Source organism: Acomys minous, assembly GCF_964271855.1.
Source record: "Acomys minous genome assembly, chromosome: 16".
Classification (NCBI taxonomy): domain Eukaryota; kingdom Metazoa; phylum Chordata; class Mammalia; order Rodentia; family Muridae; genus Acomys; species Acomys minous.
The window spans coordinates 19,309,432-19,335,211 of NC_140498.1; the positions used below are offsets into that span (position 1 = coordinate 19,309,432).

A 25,780-nucleotide genomic window follows, 5' to 3' on the forward strand; every position below is an offset into this window, starting at 1 on the left:
TAATATTCAGACCAATGCTTACCCTGTGTTAGCTGTTTGTCCATCTGTTTGTCTGCAACTTCAGAGTCCCATGCTGCTCTGTGCCTAAGGATACAACTAGAAGCCTCATCCCACGCCACACTGGACAGAGCATCCCAGAGCGGCCAGGACAGCAAGCAATGAGTATATGGTTAACATAGTTCTACTGCTCATCCCTGCTGGGCATCCTCTGAGTTCTGCCCAAGCCATGGCAGCACCTTTTAGATAGTGTCCCTAGCCTCTGTAAGCAGCAAAGGGCAGAATAGTCTCCACACAGCAGGAAAGAGGGGTGGGGTTGAGTGTATATATACACTCCCCTTCATTAAGCTCCTTCTCCTAGTGACACATCTAGTGCCAGGCAAGCCATTTTCAGCAGCCTAGGGTAGGAGGTAGAGATACAGCACCAACAGCTGAATGGGTCACCTGGGCTAACGACAAGCCTCAAGGAGACCTCAACCAGGCATGGTGGGTGAGAGAGGATTATGGGAAGCAATTCCTAAGAAAAGTGGACACAGAAGCTGGAGCTAGCTGAGGGTTCGGGGTATAACGGTGACAGGGAAGAAGGAAGGTGGAGAGAGATGTAGTATGGCTCCTTAGGGTTGTAAAGGCCTCAAGAAACAGGCTAAGTTTTATACTATTGTCTAGCAGGAAACTTGAGCTGGAGTAGGCCAGAAGCATTCTTTCAGTCTGTTGTGTGGAGAGGAGCCTGGAGCAGTAAAGTGGGAGAGCATAAAGGCCCACAGGTAGCCACAGGCTCCTGAGGTTGTTCATAGGTGCAGGATTAATAACCACCTGAATAGCACATCCGTGAATCTTTTGCAATGTCTGTGTATACATATGTGTGTACTTGTGTCCTCTGTGCAGGGACCTCAATGTGTGTTGAAAGTCTAGCCCAAATTTCTGGTTTAGTGTTGCCTTTCATCCTGCCTCCAGGTTCACACATCCATCCTTGATGCTGGGATCTGGGGTACCTGGACACCCAGCAGCCATCCCTCACCCGGCCATTGTGCCCTCCTCAGGGAAGCAGGAGCTGCAGCCATATGACCGAAGCCTGTGAGTTAAAACACAGGCTGGGAGGAGGGGACAAGAAGGTGTGAGCCAGGCAGGTGAGCAGAGTGGTTTGATCAGCCAGGACATCCGTGCCTTCCACCAGGTCCAAGGCCCCCTTCCTGGCATCTCAGAGGACTGCCTGGAGGGCTCTGTCAAGTTTTCCCATGGCTTTGACACTAACAGTTGCTGTGCTGTCTAGGGGTGGGGGGTGGGGGGTGGGGCAGGGGATGCAGGGGGAGATAAGGAACGAAAACTTTTTTTGAGCCAAGAAGGGGATGAGTCTCACTGTGTTTTTCCCACATGGCTACAGTATTGCCCCCTACCCCCAATACAAGGTTTCTGTTTCTTTGTAGACCAGGCTGACCTTGAACTCACAGAGATCTGCTTGCCTCCCCAAGTGCTGGGATTACAGGTGTGTGCCACTGCACCCAGCTGTGGCTATGGTATTCTTGAACAGTTACTTCACTCTCTGCTCACTCACGTAGGGCAAGTCGAAGATTCTACTTACAAACAGCTACATAAAGAGTGGTGGAGCTGGCCTTTAGTCCCATCAGTTGGAAGGCAGAAGCAGGTGGATCTCTGCCAGCCTGGTCTACATAGTGAGTCCCAGGTTGTCCAGGGCTACTCAGAGAAGCCCTGCCTCAAGAAACCCAACAAAACAAAAAAGAGTGGTGGCAATAGTTAATAGTCACTGCTGGGGTGGGGGCACTTTCCAAGTAATATCATCTGGTTGTATGCCCCAGGAAAACACAGGCAGAGCCCAAGGCAGAGAAGGAGGCAAAGAAGCCAATCATCAAAAAACCCCTCAATGCCTTCATGCTTTACATGAAGGAGATGAGAGCCAAGGTCATTGCAGAGTGCACACTCAAGGAGAGCGCTGCCATCAACCAGATCCTGGGTCGCAGGGTGAGGCCATGGGCAAGTGGGCTGGCAGGGATTGCCCCCAATCCCTTTCACCCTGGTACAGCTTCCTAACTCCCTGATACTCCACCCTGGTTCCATGCAGTGGCATGCACTATCTCGAGAAGAGCAGGCCAAGTACTATGAACTGGCGCGCAAGGAAAGGCAGCTGCACATGCAGTTATACCCAGGCTGGTCAGCGCGGGATAACTACGTGAGTGACTAGCAATACACCACAGGGGTGGGTGGGGGAACCTTTGAGGTGCATACCCAAGGCAACAACCTCAACGTGGGAAGGGGAGTTGTCTTTAGAGTATGGGCAAAGTAAGACAGGGAGCCCAAGATTATTTCAGAAGAAAGCTTAAGCAACTTCCCTTAAAGGCAGCTCTCCACTCCAGAATGCATTCTATGCATTCACTTACGGAACTGTTGCCCAGTATTTTGTTTGGCCATGATAGAAGGTGAAGGGCGGGCCCTGAAAATCCCTCCTGTACCCAAATGGGAGATAAGATTGAAAGAGGGAAGGACCCCTTACATGTACCCTATCAACAGTAGCCTTGCAAGAACTACAGTCAAGAAAGAGGAACCCCAAAGTAGGAGAGGCCTATTGACTTGGAATCCCAGAGGTAACGGGCTAGAGATAGCCCAGTGTCCACTTCCTGGAACCAACTATCTTCTCTTGTTCCTGCAGGGAAAGAAGAAGAGGCGGTCAAGGGAAAAGCATCAGGAATCCACCACAGGTAAGGCCTTGCTTCAGTAATAACAATTGAGGTTCCTCTCCAGCTACAGTCCCATTTCAGGAGCAGCCTTGCTCTGGCCCAGAGGGTGGGGTGGAATACTCAGCCAGGAACCTTCAAGGCCTGAGCCCTCTGAAAACAGCTCTGTCTCTTTAAGTCTAATTCCATGTGCAAGTAACAGCGTTAACTGTAGGAACAGAGCCACAGAACCCAACTACTGCACATGATACCCCTATGCCAGCTCTACTCACAGCTAGGTTCTACTAGAGAAACTAATGAGGTTCTATGTCTAAACCAAAAACGTCAGCCAGGACCCAACAGTAAGCACACAGCCTGCTGACAGGTACCTGGCAACTTCCCCATCACTAGTTCCCACTTCTCACAGCAGTGCATAGGGATGCAGAGAGCCCCGAGAACCCACCCTGCTGTAGGCAGGTTCCTATCTCTGACAAGCCATGACATTCTCAACTGTGTTGCCCCCATACAGGAAAGCTGGAGCCTAGGACTAGGGTAGGACAGGAAGAAATACCCTAGCCCTTTCTCTGACGATAGGAACAGGTTTTTCTATTAGGTATAATGACACTGTACCTTCAGCCATATTAGGATATGGGCCAGAGGGAGATAGGACATTGACAAGAATGAAGAAAAATTGCATTAAACATGCAGGTAGTTGGGGGAAGGGAACAGACAGCCCCAAGATAAAGGTCCCCTATGCAATTCTAGAGCCTCTGTGCTAGAAGGATGATCAGCCAAGGGTGGGTAGCATGAGGACCCCCTCCACATTCCATCATTCTTCCACTGACTCTTGTCCAACTGGATGACTGCCTTTTCTCATACCTTGCTCTGGGTCCTAAGGCTTCCCCTGGGGCTGGCTATGCCATGGAGAGGTCCATTCTGTCTGTGGGGGCTATGGGGTGTCTGTAACTGGCTAACACTGATGTTAACTCTTCTCTCTGGGCCCTGTTCTGCCCTGCTACCTGCCTGCTCGCCCTCTGCCCTGTTCTGCCCCTCTGGCATGGCTGTGAGCAGACCCTGGCTCGCCTAAGAAATGTCGTGCTCGCTTTGGCCTCAACCAGCAGACGGATTGGTGTGGTCCGTGCAGGTGGGTTTGTCCCCACCATCATTCTCCTTTTGCTTCAAGCTGCTTCCCTTGTTGCACATGTTCTGCCGGGTCTGCAGCCCCCTCTTTTGGTCCCTCAGTCCCCTAGCAAGCCCTGTAGAGAAGAGAACTCATGCCTTCTAAGAATACAAATGAACAATGAACAAGCTTATGGAGATGACTGGTCTAAGTGAGTCAGTAGAGAGGGAGAAATAGTGTTCTAGAAGGAAAGGCATACATAAGCTAAGGTGGTTCTGGTACCAGCCATGTTTTTTTCCCAGGTCCCCAGGAAGCAAATCTGTGACACATTGGGTGGCCTGAGCCTCTACATCTAGCCCAAAAGTGATTAAGATCTACAAACTCCCTCATTTCTTTCCCCCGTGACAGGGTTTCTCTGTGTAGCCCTAGCTGTCCCAGACTTTGTAGACCAGGCTGGCCTCGAATTTGGAGATACACCTGCTTCCACCAAGTGCTGGGATTAAAGTTGTGCGCCCCCATGCCCAGCTTCTTTCTTTACTATAGAATTCCTGATTAAGGAAAATGAGGTGATGGTATCAGAGACTCTTGGAAATAGTTTGATCACCGGGCAGTGTGTAACTTGCCATCTTGTACCTGATAACCCCAACAAAGGAAGCAGAGGCTAAGAGGAGAGAAGCATTATCTTGGGGAAACAATTGTGTGTGTCATGTGCTCATAGAAGGAAATGGAGACTCCATTCCTAGAAGAGGTCCTATTCCATCCATTTGTGCTGCTCAAGACAAACTATAGCTGGGGATGGGTGTACACTCGTAACCCATTTAAAACAAAGAGCAAAAGACAAACTACCCCCAGAACGCTAGAGTTATTTAAGCAATAGTTACCATGCATTTCTTATACTAACCTGGTGTGAGAACCAAGCTTGCTTACAAGCATCACAGCCCCTTACCTTAATGCCTATCTAATCTCTATAAATATTCATGAAGACCCAAACTACGAGATAGTTCCCCTGGACAACATGAGGATGCCTAAAAAGGTTCCTCTTGCCACCTTGTGGCTGTTTTGTGTAATGCACTTGTCCTAGGCCTGGGCCCTGTAGGGCTAAAGGAATGGGCATAGTTTCCCTGGCTGTGGAAAGAGGACAAAGTGGTTAGCCAGGCCTGTTCAAGAGCAGCCATTATTTTGTTTGTGGTGTATGACTATGGATTCACCCTCTGTTTACAGATAACTCTCTTCACTATTCCTAGGAGGAAAAAGAAATGCATTCGGTACTTACCCGGAGAAGACCGCTGCCCCAGCCCCGTTCCTTCCGATGACAGTGCTCTAGGCTATCCCCGGTCCCCAGCTTCACAGGACTCACCCTCATATCTTCTGCTGCCCCCCTTCCCCACAGAACTGCTTGCTAGTGCAGTGGAGCCAGCACCAACATTCTCAGGTCACTCTACAGCTCTCATTCTTCCAGCCCCGGAGTCCCCAAAGACCCCCCTCAAGAATACACAAGTACAGCAACAAGAATCTCAAAGACAAGCGGCCTAGCTGCCTTGCTTGCTAGGCACAGAACACCAGGCTTGCTCCAGGGGCTCACCCCTAACTAAGGAGATGGCAACAAGACCAGATCATATGGAACCAACTAGGTGTCCTCTTAAAGTGGTGAAGATTACAAAGGCTGCACTACTCGAACCAGAGGCCATCAAATCAAGTGGTGGGGATCAGATCTATGTAGCTGTATTGGCTTACTAAGGGTATCTTGGTGCCTATGGCAGCTACACCTCTTCTCATTGCTGCCTGGCTGTCCCTACTGTGCTTTGAGTTGTTTGGTTTTGCTGCAGGTCAGAGGGGCTGGATTGAGTTCAGCTGCCTGCCTTACAGATGCTTCTCTTGCCCTCTGCCACACTTTCCCTATACCAGTACTTCCTGGACCAAGAATACCTGGTTTGTCACACAAGATGTCTCTGTGGTTGACCAGCCACCAAAGTCTAAAAATGCTTCTCTTAAGGAAACTGAGAAGCTCTGTTTACAAAAAACAAAACAAACAGCTGCTGTTTATAAGCTGGGCCAGAGGGAGCTTTTTACTGTGTTCTTAGTCGTTTCAAGAGGGAATGGGATAGGCTATGTCTAGGCCTTTCAACTTTGGCAACAACTCAATACCAACCTACCTACTACTAGTGAGCAGTAGTCCACTTTCATTAGAATCACTTGGAAGTCTTTCCTGAGAACTCACTAGCATAAAAACCATAGTCAATAACTGAAGCTGGCCTACATGCAGAGTGTACCCTTCCCATCAGGCCCTTCCCAGTTACATTTCCAGCTCCTCTGTCATCAGCGTTAGCTCCTGGGCAGCTGTGGAGGGCAAATCCCAAGCCCTCAACAGCCAGAGCCCATCTTTCATCATTTAGAACTGGCCAGCTTCAGTCTCTCTATGGGGCTACAGGAAGGAAGAGATCTGTTACAACTAAATCAAGGAGGCCATAAAACCTGTCGTGGTAGACACGGTTCATTGCCACATTCTAGAAACCCTTTTTGAGCCTAACTTAACCCTGAGCCTTAAAAAACAAGTTTCTTGTTTGTTTTAACTGGGGTTTTTTTTGTTTGTTTGTTGCAGTCTTCTTACTGTATATAGCCTGAATCCAAAGAAAAGGGGCTATCCATATATTCCACACACCTCAAAACAAACTTTAGTTCCTACTTTAGCCACTGGTTTCTCAATCCAAAGATTATGTTTATTGTCTAGTGTTAAAGGTCGTGAAAAAGACTGGCCAAGTGTGGTGGTATACACCTATAATCCCAGCACTTGGGAGGCAGAGGCAGGTACCAGGGCTATAAAGACTGACCTTATCTCAAGAGGAAAAATGATGTAGTATCCAAAGTATTTTTGTATTGTTAATGCATTGTCATAGAAAAACTTTTTTTAAACATGAGAATAAAGATTCTTTTTACTGGGTTTTTCAATAATAAGCTGTTTGAATTAACAGTGCCTACTAATGTTCCATTTCTTCTACCACAAACCCTAAAGTGTATTTCCTAGTATGTACAAAGATCCCATGGCTGCCCAACTGCAGAAAACAAAAAAACCTCTCTATCACCTACAGGGGCTTGGTCCTGATCACCACAGCTGAGCTCACTTTTCAAGCTCTACTCTTAATCCTTTGACACTACAATTTAAGGCAGGCCAGTCTACTCCCCAGTACCCCTGTGTACCAATGAGTTGGCAGTTGCCATTCAGACATCCGGCAGTCCAACCTGAAATGTATTCAGGATCTACTTTCCTCTAAGGGCAGAGAGAACAAAAAGACACTCCTTACTTACCTCAAGGAAAATGAGCAATCCAGTCTTAAAATTTGATGTCACAAAAGTCCTACACAAAGAATATTCTTACAAGGACTGCCTGCTAAGTATTTTAAGTATTTTCCCCACCGGTTTCAATATAAGACCTGTGAAGTCTGAATGATAACCACTACTTTGCATACTCTCCACCATGTTCAAGTATACCGTGCTAACTTCTAGAGGTCTATCATGAATGTAAATGGTATAAATGCCACCTTAGGAGGGCAACCATTAGACAATGTATGTTCAAGGACAGCTTGACCAGACCATTATCCTGCATTGCAGCTTTCCCTGAATATTCAGCTCACAGAATATTTGCATTTACATCCCAAAGTGCTTATATAGGCCACTGGGAATTATACTCCTGGGCTTTGACGTCTTTCTAAGCAGGATGCTAAAGATGACCAAGCAGTCGTTGGACATCTGTCATAATTTAAAGATTTCTGTTCTGTGGGCCTAGTTGTTTAAAATTTTTTTCAAACTACATTCTTACCAGGTTTTTGTATCTGATCTGGTGTGTCCTTTAGAGTACACCAAGTACATGAACAATACACTCTCTGTGGAGTGCAGAGCTAGTGTGTGTGTTGGACACATTGGCAACTTTGTTCAAAGCAACCCTTTAGAAAGAGACTCCAAAAACAAAATTTGAATCCTCCCAAGTCAGTGCTACATTCCTGAGACCTGAGGAGGTCTTAAGGGCCTGAGAATGGAAACCTAAATCTCACTCCAACCTCTTCACACAGCCATCCAAGAACCAACCTAATTTTCGGAGACATTAGAAAACTGGATATCCCCCTAGCCCTCCTGACCTACACGACAACTGGCACATACCTAGGACTTCCCTGCAATACATTATCTTAACTGCTCCCCTCTGCTGTAGCTGCTTCCCATTCTGTGCTGAATGGATAGTGAGAGCGGAGTGTAGCAAGCTATCAAGGCCTTCCTATGGCTCCCAATTTCCAAGCCCAGTGACTAGACTCTTCTGAGATACACCTGTATCTCAAGTTCCTTTTGGCTGTGGAACCCAAGCCAAATCAGTCGTATTTCTGCTAAGGAAAAAACAGGGTTAAGAACACCTAGCCTAGTAGACAGAAATGGAATATCACTTTACTTTCTGCTCTTTCCTGCATCTGCCTGGGAAAATAGAAGGGGCAAGAACTGCAAGACCATGTTAAATCCTACTTGCCAGGCCAGTGTGTCAAGAATTTAATTAAGACCCTAAATTAATTATATAAAACTGAGCTGGCTTTTCTCTGTGGTTAGGAAGGCTATGCTAGCTTCCTTGGGTCTCTTCAGAGCTTTCTTCAAGTTCCTCTGTGCTTCCAGTACTGTAATTACTTGGGAGGTGAACACAGAAGAACACAAGGGTACACACTAAGCTATAGGCTAGCCTTGGCTACATTGAGAGAATAGCACACAAGATGGGAGAAGCTCTTTAGGCTTTAGGAGTTTAAAAAGTCAGTAATACCAATATTCCATAGGATTCAAAGTTAAAGGCCCACTTCAAGTACAGAGTCAGACCCTACTTCAAAATCAAAGCAGTTTGCTGGCAAGCAGGGTGACCTGAGCTTCATTTGTTGAGAAATTACTCCAAGGTTCTCTGACCTCTTATATGAGCTCCTTAATGTACATGTTTGTGCACACACAAATTACAAAATTCTTAAAAGATCTGGCCAGTCGTGTGGTACATGCCTTTAATCCCAGCACTTGGGGAGGCAGACAGGCGAAGTGCTGTTGAGTTCAGGTCTACAAAGGACAGCCAAGGCTACAGAGAAACCTTGTCTTGAAAAACCAAAATCAAACGAAAAAGCTGTGAAGATACTACTATAGTTACAAGGTAACTTTCTTCTAGGGTATGAGAATTTAGAGCTAATAAACACAAGACCCTGGGATCAAGTCCTTGCAGGAAGGGGTACATAAAATAAAAGATGACAGGCCAAACTACTGTCACAGGAGTTTCCAGCATTGCACTGAATTGTAAGTGGTAGCTATGCACTTTTATGGGTACAGGCAGAAAATGACATTCTTCAGTCTTAGCTGCCAATCACCAATCTGACAAAAAATCTAGGATGTAGCTCTGTTAGTAGAATATTTGCCTGGCATATAAAAAGTCATAGGTTCAAATACCAAGGCTATGAGTTTCCTCTCAATCTCTTTCTGCATCTAACTCATCTACTTCATGGGGTTTCTCACTTCTGATCCTTAGGAGTGCATGGAAAGGTGCTGCTAAGTAAAGGTATGCCGGGCCATGATGGGGCCTCCAAGTCCTAGATCAATGATCATAAAAAACAAGACCGAAAGGCTAAAATCATAGCAGATGTTTTCAACGTGCTCAGGGCCATGCAGGACTGAAGCAATGGAGGCAAGACTCCAGCTTCCACTACCACCTTCAAGTCAGTGTTAAAAAGGAGAAAGGAGTGGGAGTGTGGAACCTTTAATCTCAGCACTTAGGAAGCAGAGGCAGGCAGATCTCCATGAATCTGGGGCCAGCCTGGTCTACACAGAAAAATCCTGTTTCAAAAATTGGGGGCAGGGAGGAACCGGGTGGTGGTAATCCACACAAGTTCCTGGACAGCCAAGGCTGTCTTGAAAACATGTTTAGAAAAAAGTTTAAAAAAAAAAAAAAGACGCAAAGTGAAAATACACCCCTGAAGAGTGAGGTCCAGTTCTATGGATAATGGGTCCCTCACTGCAGGTGGCAGCCTGGAAAACACTTGGTAGACAAATTAAAGGAATGAGTACTTGGCAGAAGGAGGAAAAGACTTCCAGTTTAATATAAGCCTGGAAAAGAGCTCAACACCAACACCTATACCTGTTTGGTGAACAGCAGACACAAATTGCCAACCTTCCCTCAGATAAGCTATCAAATCTATCTACCTGGACCCTAAGATTATTTTTCATTTGTCTAAAAGAGTAGAAATCATATTGAGACTATTGAGCATTCTCAGATCAGGTTCTTGGGAGAAGGAAATTTAATATAGACCAATATAGCAGTATATTATATAGTGAGAGAATCTACAGCAGCCACCAAGAAAGACTAGGCTATAGCTTTCAAAAAAATCAAGGAGCAAACATACTCAGCACGTCCTCTGCCCATTCCATCTTTGAAAACAGACAGTGATGTCCCTACTGCCATTCTTCAAATTCTTGGCTTATTAAATTACAAAACCTACAATAAACCCAGGCAATTCCAGCCACTGGAGATGCTGAAATTAAGACTGCTATGTCATGAGTTGAGATCAGCCTGGGTCACACACCAAGACCTGGCACTTCCTCCTCTCAGCCTCAAAAAAGGCTATTGTTCTTAGAAGTTGACATTTGCTTTATAAACACAATATATAATAATAATCCTAGAGCTTTTAGCGAAGACTTGAGTTTTTCCATACAAGCAGTGTTACTAAACTGGGTAATACAGGCACATGCCTTTAATCCCAGCACTCGGGAGGCATAGGCTGGTGGATCTCTGTGAGTTTGACGCCAGCCTGGTCTACGAGGTGAGTCCAGGACAGCCAAGGCTACACAGAGAAACCCTGTCTGAAAAACCAGAAGAACAAAAACAAAACCTAAGCACTGCTTTTTTGAGACAGGGTTTCTCTGTGTAGCCCTGGCTGTTCTAGAACTTGCTCTGTAGATCAGGCTGGTCTCAAACTCAGAGATCTACCTGCCTTTGCTTCCCAGTGATGGAATTAAAGGCATGCTCCACTGTCCACAAGAATCTCTTCAATTAAAAAAATAACCATATTTAACTCATTTAGTAAGTGAAGAAACACATTTACATCCACAAAAGCAACTGTTTACTACCTACTGTATTACTTTTTATTGAAAAGCATCTTGACTTAGGATGGCTATTTTCTGAGTTTTTGCCATACACTTTGTTAAAGGTTAAATTACTTTTTACATGCAAGTAGTGTGTTTTCCCATGTGGGAACACTTGATAGTAAAAAGATGACATACCACAGAAAGTGTTTTTTTAAGTGAAAAGCTAACAAATTGTCTAGTTACAGATCCCCGCACCACCCCCAAAAAAAAACCCCACAAACTGGGTAGTGAACTAAGTCTCTAGGCAACATATTCAAAACTGAGACTGAAAATTAAAAAAACAAGATCTCAGATCCAATTAATAGGGACCAGCTGCACATAAGCTTCCCAGAAGCAAAGAGGTGGGAAGACGTCCTAACAACCTCACTCCCTACATTAACTTCAAGTTGCCTTGTTCCAGTTTCCAACCCATGAACAAAGACCTTTTCTTAATTCTATTTCAGAATACTTCTCAGAAGTTGCCTTATTTACAAAGCCAACTTTGAGAGGCTCACTGAAGTTAATTAGACAATGAACAAGGCATAAGTCGCTTTACAGAATGAGGGATTTCCACAGAGAACCCATAGTTCAGTTTTATTCAGAGTAATGAGTGGGGAAAAAAGAAAGTAACTTCTGCTCATAGAAGAAACTCAGCCACAGGTCTGATCTGTACTGGAACTACACATGCAGTGAGGACAAGCTGCGTTTGTCTACTGTTCTCTAATATTAACAATTATAAACAGAGCAGTGCAACTAGCATTTGGAACCACCCTTCTAGTGTTACAGTGTCAGGCACAGCACTTCACTTCTCTTCACACCACTGGTTCTCTTTGCGTACCTAGAAGAGACAGACAAGGAAGTAACTTGAGTGGTCTTTTCTGAGATGGCTAAGCACTACATATACTATTACCATCAGTAGACTGTGTGATGTGAGGTCAGAACGGAAAGCTAAGAAAACACTATGCTAAGTAAGAGTGGACTTGGTAACTCCCTTTTGTAAACCACTGAACAGCAGATGCAACTGAGAGCTCTAGTCCCACTCTTCAAAGCTGGCAAGCAAATCCAACTTAGCCACTCTTGTATTATCAGGCCTTGATCTCTTGTTTTTGTTTTGTTTTCAAGACAGGGTTTCTCTGTGTAGCCTTGGCTGTCCTGGACTCACTTTGTAGACCAGGCTGCCCTCAAACTCACAGTGATCCGCCTGCCTCTGCCTCCCAAGTGCTGGGATTAAAGACGTGCGCCACCACGCCCGGCTCAGGCCCTGATTTCTAAAGGCAACTATTTATGGCCTATACAAATGTCCCAGGTAGCCGGGCGGTGGTGGCACACACCTTTAATCCCAGCACTCAGGAGGCAGAGGCAGGCGGATCACTGTGAGTTCGAGGTCAGCCTGGTCTACAAAGTGAGTCCAGGACAGCCAAGGCTACACAGAGAGACCCTGTCTCGAAAAACTAAAAAAAGGGGGAAAAAAAATCCCAGGCAAAAAACCTAAAATCTGATTATAAAAAACCCCTTTAGCTCAAAATCTGTTTTTTTAATGCTTATAAAGAACATTATCAGGCTGAACACGACTCAGAGATTAAGAATGCTATTATCGTGGAGGATTTGTTTATCCCACCCATACTCACAGTCACCTGTAACTCCAACTCCAGAGAATCCAATGCCCTCTTCTGGCCACCGCATGGCCAGACTAAAAATTAAAGTCTTCAAGAACAGCATCATCTAAGTGCTTAGATCCAGAGATAGACCAAAAGTATATAAGACAGAGGCGCACATCATCCCTCTGTATCAAGACGTTTGTTGTTACTGTTTTTCCCCCCTAAGACAGGGTTCTTCTGTGTAACCCTGGAACTCAGGCACAGCCTGCTTCAGCCTTCTAAGTGCTGGGATAAAAGGCATGTGCCACTACACCCAGCTGGTATCAAGGCATTTAAAAAGGCAGACTAAATAAGTGCACTGATAAGCTGTAGCACTAGCCCAAGACTTCATGAAGGGCCTTTTTTCTTGTCATGGTATAAGTAGGTTCCAGTTTCTTTTAAAAAAATAAATAAATAAGGGGCTTAAGAGATGGCTCAGTGGTTAAGAGCACTGTCTGCTCTTCCAAAGGACCTGGGTTCAATTCCCAGCACCCACATGGTACCTCGTAACTGTTTAACTCCAGTTCCAAGGGATGACACTCTCATACCAGTGCACATAAAATTAATTTAAAAAAAATAAATAATCAAAGATAGGCTGTGTGCTACCTACCTGGGCCTCCTCCTCTTCAGTAAAGTCATTTTTGATATTGAAGGTTTTACGAATCTCCTCAGGAGTTTTCCCCTTAATCATATTGGCCACAGTCTTGCATGTAACATCAAGCAAACCTTTGATGTCTAAGTAGTTTGCAGCCTGTAAATGATAGCTGGTTTTTAGTCATGCGTACTGAATATTTGAGTGATTAACAATTTACATCAAATCGAGCATAAAATGACACACCTTTGAATGAACTCTATGAAATTCTCTGTCCTTTAACACTGATTACTTTCGATGTGTCTTCAACTTTCACTAATTTCCTCTTATATTCTGCTTTACCTTTATCCCAGATTTTAGGTGTTTATCTCAACTCAGTTAAAAATACTAATTTAAATTTTTTCTTTGGCTTATAAATCACTAGGAAATTACTGGATTTTCAAATATTTGATATTTTTTTTTCCAGATTTTGAGACAAGGTCTGTGTAGTCCTAAATGTCCTAAAACTTGCTATGTAGACCAGGTTAGGTTGTCCTCAAACTCAGAGTTCATCCTGCCTCTGCCCCCTATATTCTGGGATTAAAGGTTATATACTACCACACAGCCTCAGACATTCTTTTATGCTTCTATCACTGAGTTCAGAGAACACTTTGTATAACTTGAATACATTTAAATTGGAGGATTTTATGGCCCAGAACTTGTACTATCTTGACAAGAATTTATATGGCTATAATTAAAGGTAATGTCCTACATGTAAACAAGCTGTTCAAGACAAGCTATTCAATAGTGTTCCTGAACACTTGTTGTAATTACTGAGAAACAATATTAAAGTTTCTAACTATGACTGCACAATTGTGTATTAACCTTTGTGTTTCACTATTTTACTTACTTTTTGAAGTTCTGTTTCTGGGTAGATGTCTGACTATGTACTCTTTTCTTGTTTTTGTTTTTCCAGACAGGGTCTTTCTGTATAGCCTTGGCTATCCTGGACTCACTTTGTAGACCAGGCTAGGCTCGAACTCACAGCGATCCACCTGCCTCTGCCTCTGGAGTGCTGGGATTAAAGGCGTGTGCCACCACACCCAGCTGATTATGTACAGACCATCCCCCAACAATGTACTCTTAATGAAGCAATCCCTTTATTATTACGAAATAGTCCCCTTTAACTCTAAAATATAACCACCATTCCAGCTTTCTTTTGATTTGTGTTAGCATACTTCTTTTCCATCTTTGATTCTAAATGGGCCAATTTGTTTCACACAAGTAGCAAAAAGTTTTGCTTTATCTGACCTGATATTTCTCCCTCTCAAAAGTGCTGAGACCATTTACATTTAATGCAACTACTAATATACATAACATTGCATATGAGTCTAGATAATATCCACAGTTGAAGATGCAGCTACCAAATTCAACCCTTTAAGTAGTGAAGGCTCTGCAACAGAACTCCCTTACACATTAACATACCAGAATAAGTTCAAAAAGTGTTCCTTGGTCAACTTTCAGGAATTCTTGGTCCCAAACAGGAATATCATCGGTCCTCTTTTCTTTGTTCTCATCATCCTCAGGAGGAGGAGGGTCATCCTTGTGGTGGGTGCACCACTGAATGACCTAGAAGAACAAATTCTTATGCATTCTGTTATAAGACTTTCAGTTCAATGCTGTGAGCCTCAATCCTACATTGGGGTTAAGAACTAGCTAAGGTGGTTAGCAAAAAGCTGACCCAATTTTTAAGAAAAAAAAATTTTTTTTTTCATTATTAGCACATGCACACACTAACACACAGAGAAAACACAAAATTCAGGGCCAGTAAGATGCCTGTTCAACAAGCATAAGGAGCCCATTTTGAATCCTCAGTATCTACATAAAAAGGTTGAGACAGCATGCACTTTGCAACTCCTAATACTGGTGGTGTTAGAGGAACTTGCTGGTTGCCAGTCTAGCTCTAAATTCAGGAAATAGAGAAAGCAATAGTTCAGGAAACCTAATGTCTTCCTCTGGCTTCAAGTATACATCCAAAACACACGTGTGCATATACCACACACAAACCAAATTTCTGACTTACACAAACAATGGAAGGACTAAAAGCTTCGTTCATTATGAAACTAGATGGGTGTGGTGGCATGTAGGACCCATAAGGCAGCAGCAGAACTGCTTCTAAGTTCAAGGCCAGCCTGAGCTATCAAGCAAGATCCCCTCATCATCTTCTTCTTCTTCTTTTTTTGAGACAGGGTTTCTCTGTGCAACCTTGGCTGTCTTGGACTCACTTTGTAGAGCAGGCTGGCCTTGAACTCACAGCGATCCACCTGCCTCTGCCTCCCGAGTGCTGGGATTAAAGGCATGTACCACCACCACCCAACCTAAGACCCCCATCTTAAAAACAAAAAACAACAACAACAACAAAACCCAACCATCTTCTAGCATGAAGGTGTGTACATGCAAGCAGAGCACTATATACTATAAATAGACAAATCTTTAAAAACAAGACAATCAAGCCAAGAGGTGGCACTTTACATCTTTAATATAGGTGCTCAGGAAGCAGAGGCAGGTAAAATCTCTGAATTTGAGGCCAGCCTGTGTCTACAAAGCAAGTTCCAGGACAGCCAGGGCTTTACTGAGAAACCCTGTCTCGAAAACAAAAAAATAAAAAAATAAAAAACAAACCAAAGAAATAAAACTAAATCTACCCCAAAAAAAGACCTTACCTGGACTAGGGCTTAGCTCAGTAATAAAACATTTATTAAGCATGGTTGAGACCCTAATTTCAATCCTCAATACCAAAATAAGAAAAACAAAATAATCACTTACTTTTTTTAGAATTGCTGCATTAACATTTGGTAAAGGAACAGGATCATCATCTCCCTCATCATCCATTCCCAAATCTAAGAAAACCAGGAGAAAAGCCATTATTTGTCAACTTTGTAACAAATAACAACATTCTGTCCTAGTAAGGGTTTCTATTGCTGTGAAAAAACCCCAAAAGCAAACTGTAAACAATTTATTTCATCCTATACTTCCAGGTAACAGCCAGTCAAGACAGGAGCTGAAGCAGGGCAGGAATCTGGAGGCAGGAACTAAAATGGAAGGCACTGCTTACTGCCTTGCTCCTCTGCCTTACTCAGCCAGCTTTCTTATACAATCCAGGACCTGGAGATGAGACCACCTACAGCGGGCTGGGCCTTCCTACAATCATTAATCAAGAAAATGCCACACTGGCCAATCTTGTGAGGGCATTTTCTAAATTGAGGTTCCTTTTTCTACGAATGACTCTAGCTTGTGTCAAGCTGACATAAACTAGCTAATATGGTTGGGCATGGGGGCACATACCTGTCAGTGATTTAATGAAGCATGGATAACTGAACAACAATCTGGAAAAGCCAAACCCCATCTTTTTAAAAATTAGCCAAATTTTTATTTGTTCATTTCTTATATTTCAAGTACTTTTTTTTTTTTTTAAAGTTTTTCAAGACAGAGTTTTTCTCTGTATTATCTTGGCTGTCCTACACTCACTTTGTAGAGCAGGCTGGCCTGGGACTCACAGTGAGTGAACCACTTGCCTCTGTCTCCAGAGTGCTGGGATTACAGACATGCGCCACCATGCCCATCCTGAAGTACTCTTTAGGGCTATCCTTGGTCTGAGTTTCTTTGTTATAGTCCTTAGCCACTACACAACTACAATCAATCACTTTACAGGGTTTCCCTTCTCCATCAATTTGCACAACAATCTCTAACTCTACTTGAAGGAGAATCTAATGTTTTCTTCTGGCCTATATAGGGACTGCATGCACAGAGTACACATAAATACATGCAGGCAAAACACTTGTACATAAAAAATATGAAAATCAAATGAGAAGTCAAGTGAGAAAGTCAAATGAGAAGTCTAAGGTCAACCATTAGATACTCTAGATGAGAACCAAAATAGACCTTGAACACAAGGCACTCACTAAGGTCCTTTACAAGTTTCAGCAGTTGTAAAAAGAAAGCATCTCCTCTCTCCTAATAATTCCACTACTTGTCCTAGACTCATTCCCTGCTTAAACAAAACAAAAAGCAAAGCCTTAAGTTCATATATATTAAAAAGAACCCCCCCCCCCCAAGATACTGTTAGGAGAATCTATACTGTAGAATTTCTCTTTGGATGACTGAGATATTGATATTGCAAGGCAACAAAATATAAAGCTCTTTGGAAGAAGGCTTAAGTAATACTAAGGTCTTGATGGCTACAAGAATTGCTTCTTTAGTATTTAGATATACTGTGGGGTTTTGTTTATTTTCTCTGTGTAACAGAGTCCTGGCTGTCCTGGACTTGCCTTGTAGACCAGGCTGGCCTCAAACTCAAAGATCTGCCTGTCTCTGCCTCCCGAGTACTGGCACTAAAAGGCATGTGCCACCATGCCTGGCTGAGATGCTATTTTTTCTTTAAGACCATGTATGAAGCTGGGCACGGTGGCACACACCTGTAATCCCAAAACTTGGGAGGCAGAGGCAGGCGGATCACTGTGAGTTTGAGTCCAGCCTGGTCTATAAAGCTAATCCAGGACAGCCAAGGCCACACAGAGAACCCTGTCTCAAGAAACCAAAAAAGACTATATGAAAGCAAAATATATTCATTTAAGCTATTTTGTTTCAGGGAATTTTGACAGACACATGTATTAAAGCAATCCACATGCACACAGATTTTCACTTCTGATTATCCCGAATTTAAAAAGTTTCATTTTAGGGAGCTGGAGAGATGGCTCAGCGGTTATGAGCACTGTCTACTCTTCCAAAGGACCTGGGTTCAATCCCCACCAACCACATGGCAGCTCACAACTGTCTACATCTCCAGTTCGGAGGGATCTGACACCTACATACCAATGCACATAAAAACAAAACAAAATAAAAATTTTAAAGTTTCATTTTATTTTTTAAAGTCATATGAAACTAATTAGAGGCACTGCAGATACAAAACAAAGCAGTAAGACGACAAATTCAAAGAACTCGAAATCTCAAGAGGCTAGAATCATATAAGCTACAGGTACTTCAGATGAAACCACTCAGTTTTGAGACCACAAAGGATACAGAGGGAAGAATCCTTTAACATTGCTATCTACTTACTACTGAAATCAAAGCCAATCTGCACAAGTTTCTAGACAACTAATGCTCTTAAAATTACCAAATGCTTCTTTGAAGCAGCACAGGATAGATCAGCACATCAGGCAGCCACTAAGATGAGTAAGTACTTCAATTGGCAAACAAGTATTCATGGAGCAAGTTTGCTGTTACTCACCTACCTTTACAGAGCTACTTAGACCACCCTCTCTTTATTGTGACCATTCCATATTCCTCCACTCAACAGGTACTTGACTACAGGACATACCAAGGGGTTTACAGACTTACTAGAAGGGATCTACAATGTTTGTTACCAGAATGTAGAACTTCAAGTGCCACATGATATGTACCAAATACCAAAGAGAATGTGTCCAGCTTTTAAAAAGACTCATGGCTGGGTATGGCGGCACACGCCTTTAATCCCAGCACTCAGGAGGCAGAGGCAAGTGGATTGCTGTGAGTTCCAGGTCAGCCTGGTCTACAAAGCCAGTCTATGGTGTTGCAGCAGTTTCATCAAAATGTCAAGAAGACAGAAAAACTTGTTTTTAAAATAGATCTTGGAGCTAGAGAGATGGCTCAGTGGTTAAGAGCACCAACTGCTCTTCCAGAGGTCCTGAGTTTGATTCCCAGCAACCACATGGTGGCTCACAACCATCTGTAATGTGACCTGATGCCCTCTTCTTGCCTACAGGTGTATACAGGCAGGCAGAACACTATACATAATAAACAAATAAAAATGCATCTTGGTTAAATAGCACATGCCATGCAAGCATGACCACCAGGTTCAATGATCCTCAGAACTCACAACAGAGGGACAGAACCAACTCCCAAAAGTTGTCCTGCAGTATGCACATATATACACAACATATAGAAACACCTAACAATAACTATATGCAGGGACAGCTCAGTGGTTATGAGAACTTGTTACTGTTTTTTTGGGGGGAAGGGGGACTCAAGACAGGGTTTCTCTGTGTAGCCTTGGCTGTCCTGGACTCCATTTGTAGACCAGGCTGGCCTCAAATTCATAGAGATCCACCTGTCTCTGCATCCTGAGTGCTGGGATTGCAGGCATGTACCCAGCTAAGCACTTATTACTTTGCAGGGGACCTAGGTTTGGTTCCCAGGGTCCCACATCCAGCAGGTCCAGTTCCAGAGAATCTCATGCCTCTTTGTACCTTTGCATAAACATGGTGTGGTACACAATACACATGCAGGCAAAATAGCTATACAAAGAAAATAATTTTTTTAATTCAGATGTGGATTTTTTACAAAAGTCTTCAACAGTATCCAACCCATGGAGCTTACTTCCTCCAATCAAAGAGCAAGCAGTTCTATTTGGCTGCCATACAGTAAGACAAGCCTTAAGTGCTTTGATTTTTATCATTAGGGGAAAAAAAAAACCACCCTGAAACACTTGTAAATCCAATTTACTTGAAACAAAATGGACTATTATAGCCAGGCATGGTGGTATGTGCCTTTAATCCCAGCTCCCAGAAGTCAGAGGCAAGTTCTGAGTTTCTGAGTTCGAGGCAACCTAGTCTACAGAGGTAGTTCCAGGACAGGCACAACTGCACAGAGAAGCCCTGTCTCAAAACTAAAAAACAAAAAACAAAAAACAAAAAAAAGAAGAAAGAAAGAAGGGCCAGGCTTTAATCCCAGTACTGGGAGGCAGAGGCAGAGGCAGGTGGATTGCTGTGAGTGTGAGGCCAGCTTGGTCTACAAAGCAAGTCCAGGACAGCCAAGGCTACACAGAGAGACCCTGTCTCGAAAAAACAAAAAGGGAAGGAAGGAAGGAAGGAAGGAACCAGGGGCTGGAGAGATGGCTCACTGGTTAAGAACACTACCTGCTCTTTCAGAAGTCCACTTAGCAAATCTTAAAAAACAAAAAGTCCAACACTTTGATAGTTCATGGTTTTATTCATACAACAAAGGAAATTACTTCACTCTCAAGCTTAGACTGCCTCAAATAAACCTAATACTTGTAAGTTACAGGCCCTCATCCTAAACTTATACGCCCTCTTTCTTCACACCAAGGCTTCATAACTTACCTTCCAGCATGGTCTTGATGGTAACAGATTGTTTGGCAATTTCTACGTCAACTTCAAATATCTCTCCATCAGAACTCTGTAACTTTATCGAAGGCATCTAAAAAATAGAAATTTAAGAGCTATTAATTCATTCCACAAGACATTTCATCAACTAGTCTGTCAGGAAGCTGTAACTTACAGTTACTGTACAGTTCTAAGATCTTCACAGCAAGCCTATAATTGTTCTTGTTAAAAGAAAAAATTTCAGAGCCAGTGTGGTGGGGCACACCTCTAATCCCAGCACTTGGAAGACAGAGGCAGGTGTGGATCACTGAGTTCGAGGCCAACTTGATCTACAAAGCTAGTCCAAGACAGCCAAAATAACAGAGAAATCCTGTCTGTCTCAAAAACCTAAAAAGAAGATGACAAAAAAAAAGAAAAAATTTCACAAGTACAGCTCCTTTAAACATCCTGATGCCTTTAATCCCAGCACTCGGTAGGCAGAGGCAGGTGGATCTCTGAGTTTGAGGCCAGCCTGGTCTATATAGTGAGTATAGGACAGCCAAGTCTACATACATGGGGGGGGGGGGAGAGAAATCAGCCTGAAAGGTCCACTTAAGGCAGTACTGAATTTACACCGGTATTAAGCGCATGCCTTTAATCCCAGCACTTGGGAGGCACAGGCAGGTGGATCTCTTGTCCAGGCCAGCCTGGTCTACAAAGCAAGTCCACATCAGCTGAGGCTACACAGAGAAACCCTGTCTCGGGGGAAAAGACAGCTGGTATTAAGAGCTATCTGTATTGGGTGAGAGAAATAGCTCAGCGGTTAAGAGCACGGTCTGCTCTTCCAGAGGTCCTGAGTTCAATTCCCAGCAACCACATGGTGGCTCACAATCATCTATATGTAATGTGATCTAATGCCCTCTTCTGCCATGCAGGTATACATGCAAATAGAGTACTCATATACATAAAATAAAGTATTTTTGCTTTAAAGTTATATATGCTTATTTATTTTTGTTTTTCAAGACTGGGTTTCTCTGTGTAGCCTTGGCTGTCCTGGAACTCATGGGGGCTGGAGAGATGGCTCAGTGGTTAAGAGCTCTGACTGCTCTACCAGAGGTCCTGAGTTCAATTCCCAGCAACCACATGGTGGCTCACAACCATCTATAATGTGATCTGATGCTCTTTTCTGGTCTGCTGTGTACATGGAGGCAGAGCACTGAATATATAATAAATAAATATCTTAACAACAAAAGGCATGAGCCACCACCACCACCTATATTTTTGACATTTACTTTTAGAATGTGTGTGGGTGTGCATATACCTTAGCACATATTTGAAGGTCAGAGAACAAGCTGGAGGAGGCAGCTCTCTTTCCACTGTGTGAGTTCCAGGGATAAAATTTAGGTCATCAGGCTTGGCAGCTGAGCCATTTGCTAGCCCTTCAAAAATTTCAATATACTCCAGACGTGGTGGTGCACACCTTTAATCCTAGCACTCGGGAGGCAGAGGCAGGTGGATCACTGTGAGTTCCAGGCCAGCCTGGTCTACAAAGTGAGTCCAGGACAGCCAAGGCTACACAGAGAGACCCTGTCTGGAAAAACCAAAAATTTTTGCTATATGCTTTTCATACTCCTTTATGCTCACATGGAGTAATAACTACCCAATCTAAAATATTAACTGCCACGATTAACTACCTACCTGAAGTCAGCCCAAAACAAAAATATCAAATAAAATTAAATTTCCTACAATGAAATCTACAAGTGAAAAACAAGTAAACTAGGGCTGGAGAGATGGCTCAGAGGTTAAGAGCACTGGCTGCTCTTCCAGAGGTCCTGAGTTCAATTCCCAGCAACCACCTGGTGGCTTACAACCGTCTATAATGGTGTCCTCTTCTGGCCTGCAGGCACACATGCAGGCAGAACACTGAAAAAAAAAAAAGTAAACTACTACAAAGAGTAGACTAGGATATGCTTATTTAGCTAAACAAATACAACACACAAGAAAATAAAAGACATATATAAACAGATGTCAATATGATCTCCTAAAACCCGTAAGGAGCTTAAATTTAGAAGAGTTCTTTTGAATTTTTCATCACCTACTCATCAATTGTCCAAGTTTGAGATCCTCTAAGTCCCTACAAAAACCTACTTCAAAAACGTATTTAAAGTAGAGGTGGTGACCCTCGCCTTTAATCCCAGCACTTGGGAGGCAGAGGCAGAGGCAGAGGCAGAGGCAGAGCCTGGTCTACAGAGTGAGCTCCCTACAGAGAAATCAGTCCTATAACATCCACTTTTTGGAGGGCTGAGGGTCATAAATTCAAGGACTGCCTAGATTACATAAGGAGTTTAGGCCAGCCTTGGAGGAGCTCCGAAAAAACTTGCTTCAAAATGAAATACAAAAGACGCTGGGATTATAGCTCATCGGTATAAGAATTCCCTAACCTGTGTAAGGTCCTACTTCAATCTGCAGCACTATACTCTCCCCTGCCTAAAAGGTAAGCCAGGACATGTCATAATGCCAGCATTTGACAAGAAGCAGAAGGATCCGAAGTTCAAAGCCATCTTACTGACACAGAGGAAGTAAATTTAAGGCTAGCCTAGGTTTCCTAAGACCCTGTCTCAAAAACTGAACTCAACAAGCAAAAACCCTCCAAAAACCAAAAACCCTATGAACTCAGATAAAATATGAGCCTTTAGGGGAAAAATTTATTTATTTATTTATTTATTTATTTATTTATTTTTATGTATACGAATGTTCTATCTGCATGTACACCCACAATGCCAGAAAAGGGCATTAGATCACATTTATAGATATTTGTGAGCCACCATATGGTTGGTAGATTTCTGGAAGAGTAGAGAGTGCTCTTAACTACTGAGCCATCTCCCCAGTCCCTGTATAAAATGTCTTTTTAAAAAGCAAGCAACTAACTCCTATTATGATTTGAGTTTGAGGAAACACCACACAAAAACAAATCTAATACAGCATTTTCTTATCTTCATACTTCTCCCTCATTCCTCCAAAAGAGGATTAGTTCAACAGCTTTTTAAAATCCACATGCAACTTTTTTTTGGTAGTTTGGTTTTGTCATTGTTTTGGAGGGGCATTGGTGTTTTGCCTATATGTGTATCTGTGAGAGGGTGTTGGATCCTCTGGAACTGGAATTACAGTTGTTAGCTGCCAGGTAGGTGCCAGGAATAGAACTCGGGACCTCTAGAAGAGCAGCCAGTGCTCTTAACTGCTGAGCCATCCCTCCAGCATCTGTAGTATCCTAAATACAGTGTTCCTCTGTATTGCCTTGGCTGTCCTGGAACTTGCTCTATAGTGGGGGCTAGTCTTGAACTCAGACATCAGCTTACCTCTGCCTCCAGGGCTGGGACTAAGAGCCCCACAACAACCCCTGACTCACATGCAATTTTTTTTTGGGGGGGGGTGTCCAAGACAGAGTTTCTCTGTATAGCTTTGGCTATCCTGGACTTGCTTTGTAGACCAGGCTGGCCATGAATTCACAGCGATCCTCCTGCTTCTGCCTCCCAAGTGCTAGGATTAAAAGCATGTACTGCCACAGCCGGCGTTCACATGTAACTCTTAAAGTCTGTGCTTCTGAGGTGGACATATTCTTTCAATGTTACTATCGGATTATCAATAATGTGAATTTACACAACAGTACAGGGTTTGGCATTTAAAATAGCTATTGTACCCATTTTAGGGTCAAACACTTAAGACACAGCACATCTCTTAAAATATTCATTCAGCCTTCCTGAGACACTTGTCCCCATTCCTCAAGTAAACAAGATAGTGAGAAAGGGGTCAGGGAGAGATAAGGCTGTTTTACAATCATCCATTGAAATATGTGGCTCTCCCTCATTCATGGTTAGAGAATCAGATTTCACTTTTCAACTCACAAACATGTCTGCTTCTCCATGTTACTCAGTGCTTGCCAATGCAGAACTGAGAAGCTCAAAGCAGCAGACCCTATAAGCCAATAGTAAAAGTTAAAAATAAAAAGGCCAGTTTATAACAGCAAAACATGTTTTTTATTGTCCCTAGTACTCTAACGAATATTCCAAAACAAGTCTAACTTTTGTCGTTGACAAAATTACTTTAAACGACGAATCCATACTCCCTGTAAATAATCCATAATAAAGAAAGATGTGCCTAGTCATAGTCAAATTTAGGTATAGGTTACTCATAAGGGAGCCAGGATCTTACTAAATAACAGGGAGGCAATCGGTTAATCTGTAATTCAATGCACTCTGTAATCCTAGACTTAACTTTTGTTGTGTTGGCATTAAGTGCAAATTTTTTAAGTAACAGTGCATGAGATTTCGATTTGATATGCTTTCAAAAGCCCCTTCTTCAGTTCTCTAAATTCTTGGACTTGGAAAACAACCATGCAAGGCTGGCATAATGAGAATTCTAGTACACCAGACTTTAAAAGCAATCCTGTTTTAGGTGACCCGAAATACTGACACTTGTTATGAGACTGGTGGATGGAAGAGACTATTTCTTCTAAGCCACAGACACATTCTTACTGTGACACGGTGATGGAAAAGTGCAAGTCTCCAAACCTGAGGACTCCATTAGAAAGTGAGCCAAAAGGCAGGTGTTAACACTATCCCTTAAAAAAAAAAAAAAAAAAAAAAACAACCCAGACATCTCAAGTTTTAGCGTCAAGGGCTCCTAAAAGTCACACACCTCAGAGGACCGGGGTCTATTACAGTAGTAAGTTCAGAGACTGCAGGTTATGACAAAACAAGGCACAGAAATATGGAGTCTGTTCCCCGCAGATTCTGGGGTAGAATAGGCAAAATAGGGAGCTAGTGACGCCGGATACAGGGGGAAAGGGAAGGAGCCGGAATCAAGTAGCAACGAGTAGCCACCAGATCTGGGTGGGCAGGGATACCCCGACTCAAAGCCCCTCCACCCGCCCGCCCGCCCTGGGGAGCAGCAGGCCTATCGCTGAGGCGGGCCCGGCCCGAAGCCTAGGCCTTGCAGCTGTGTTCGGGCCCGACCGCCGCCCTCCGCGGAGCAGCAGGCCGGTCACGGGGCTCGCCTCACACCCTCGCGGCGAGTGCCGAGACGATACGTGACCCTAGGAGGCCTGACCCGGCCGAGTCGCGCCTCCCGCCGTCCGGGGTCCGCCACCGGGCCGGGCCCCCCACCCCCCCACGGCGGCTCAGGGTACGCCAGGCCGAGTGGCGGCCGCCACCGCCACCGCCTCGTGCAGGCCACAGCAACCGCGGGGCTCCCACCCAGCCCTTCCTCGAGGGGCTACGGTCCGGTCCCGCTCGCGGGCGGCTACTCACGGTGCTCGGTCTCAAGACCGTGGGCCCGAGGTGGACGAGCGGCGCTCACACGAGAGGAGAGACACCGAGGGCAAGGCCACTACAGCGGCGGCGCCGCGCGGCGTCGGCTTTTATACGAGCGGGAAGCGGGCGTCGAGGACCCCGAGCTCGTGACGTCACACAGCCGGCCGGGCTGGCTGTTGAGATCGCCTGACGGCAGGCGGAGGGCGGCGAGGTAAGCCCTAA

The 25,780-nt window shown here is 44.0% G+C and overlaps 2 protein-coding genes across 11 annotated transcripts in view; one reads left to right on the forward strand and one right to left on the reverse strand.

The window, feature by feature from the left end:
* Window positions 1-11,207, forward strand: part of TCF7 (transcription factor 7) — a 35,264-nt gene extending 24,057 nt beyond the window's left edge. For 2 of the 10 annotated variants that reach the window (XM_084764144.1, XM_084764146.1), the window contains 6 exons: window positions 952-1,071; window positions 1,812-1,974; window positions 2,075-2,182; window positions 2,660-2,708; window positions 3,735-3,807; window positions 5,028-11,207. In XM_084764144.1, the coding sequence (XP_084620270.1) occupies window positions 952-1,071; window positions 1,812-1,974; window positions 2,075-2,182; window positions 2,660-2,708; window positions 3,735-3,807; window positions 5,028-5,316 (802 nt within the window). In that variant the 3' untranslated portion in view covers window positions 5,317-11,207. Of the gene's footprint in view, window positions 1-64; window positions 170-951; window positions 1,072-1,811; window positions 1,975-2,074; window positions 2,183-2,659; window positions 2,709-3,734; window positions 3,808-5,004 lie in introns of all 10 variants that reach the window. The other 8 variants (XM_084764145.1, XM_084764152.1, XM_084764151.1 and 5 more) reach the window with 6 other exon arrangements.
* Window positions 11,208-11,449: 242 nt separating this feature from the next.
* Window positions 11,450-25,693, reverse strand: SKP1 (S-phase kinase associated protein 1). The gene is made up of 6 exons (XM_084764161.1): window positions 25,556-25,693; window positions 20,268-20,364; window positions 15,937-16,010; window positions 14,596-14,739; window positions 13,150-13,290; window positions 11,450-11,740 (listed from the first exon to the last, which is right to left on the reverse strand). The coding sequence occupies exons 2-6, from the start codon at window positions 20,362-20,364 to the stop codon at window positions 11,705-11,707; spliced, it is 492 nt and encodes a 163-aa protein (XP_084620287.1). The 5' UTR covers window positions 25,556-25,693; the 3' UTR covers window positions 11,450-11,704.
* Between the last annotated feature and the right edge of the window lie 87 nt (window positions 25,694-25,780).

Excerpts from the sequence above, each read along its gene's own strand:
- SKP1 (XM_084764161.1), bottom strand. The coding sequence starts at position 20,364 with ATGCCTTCGATAAAGTTACAGAGTTCTGATGGAGAGATATTTGAAGTT. Across the intron at positions 14,740-15,936 it reads ATGCAGCAATTCTAAAAAAA|GTCATTCAGTGGTGCACCCA; the intron begins GTAAGTGATTAT and ends TTGTTCTTCTAG. Across the intron at positions 13,291-14,595 it reads CACTTTTTGAACTTATTCTG|GCTGCAAACTACTTAGACAT; the intron begins GTATGTTAATGT and ends TATCATTTACAG.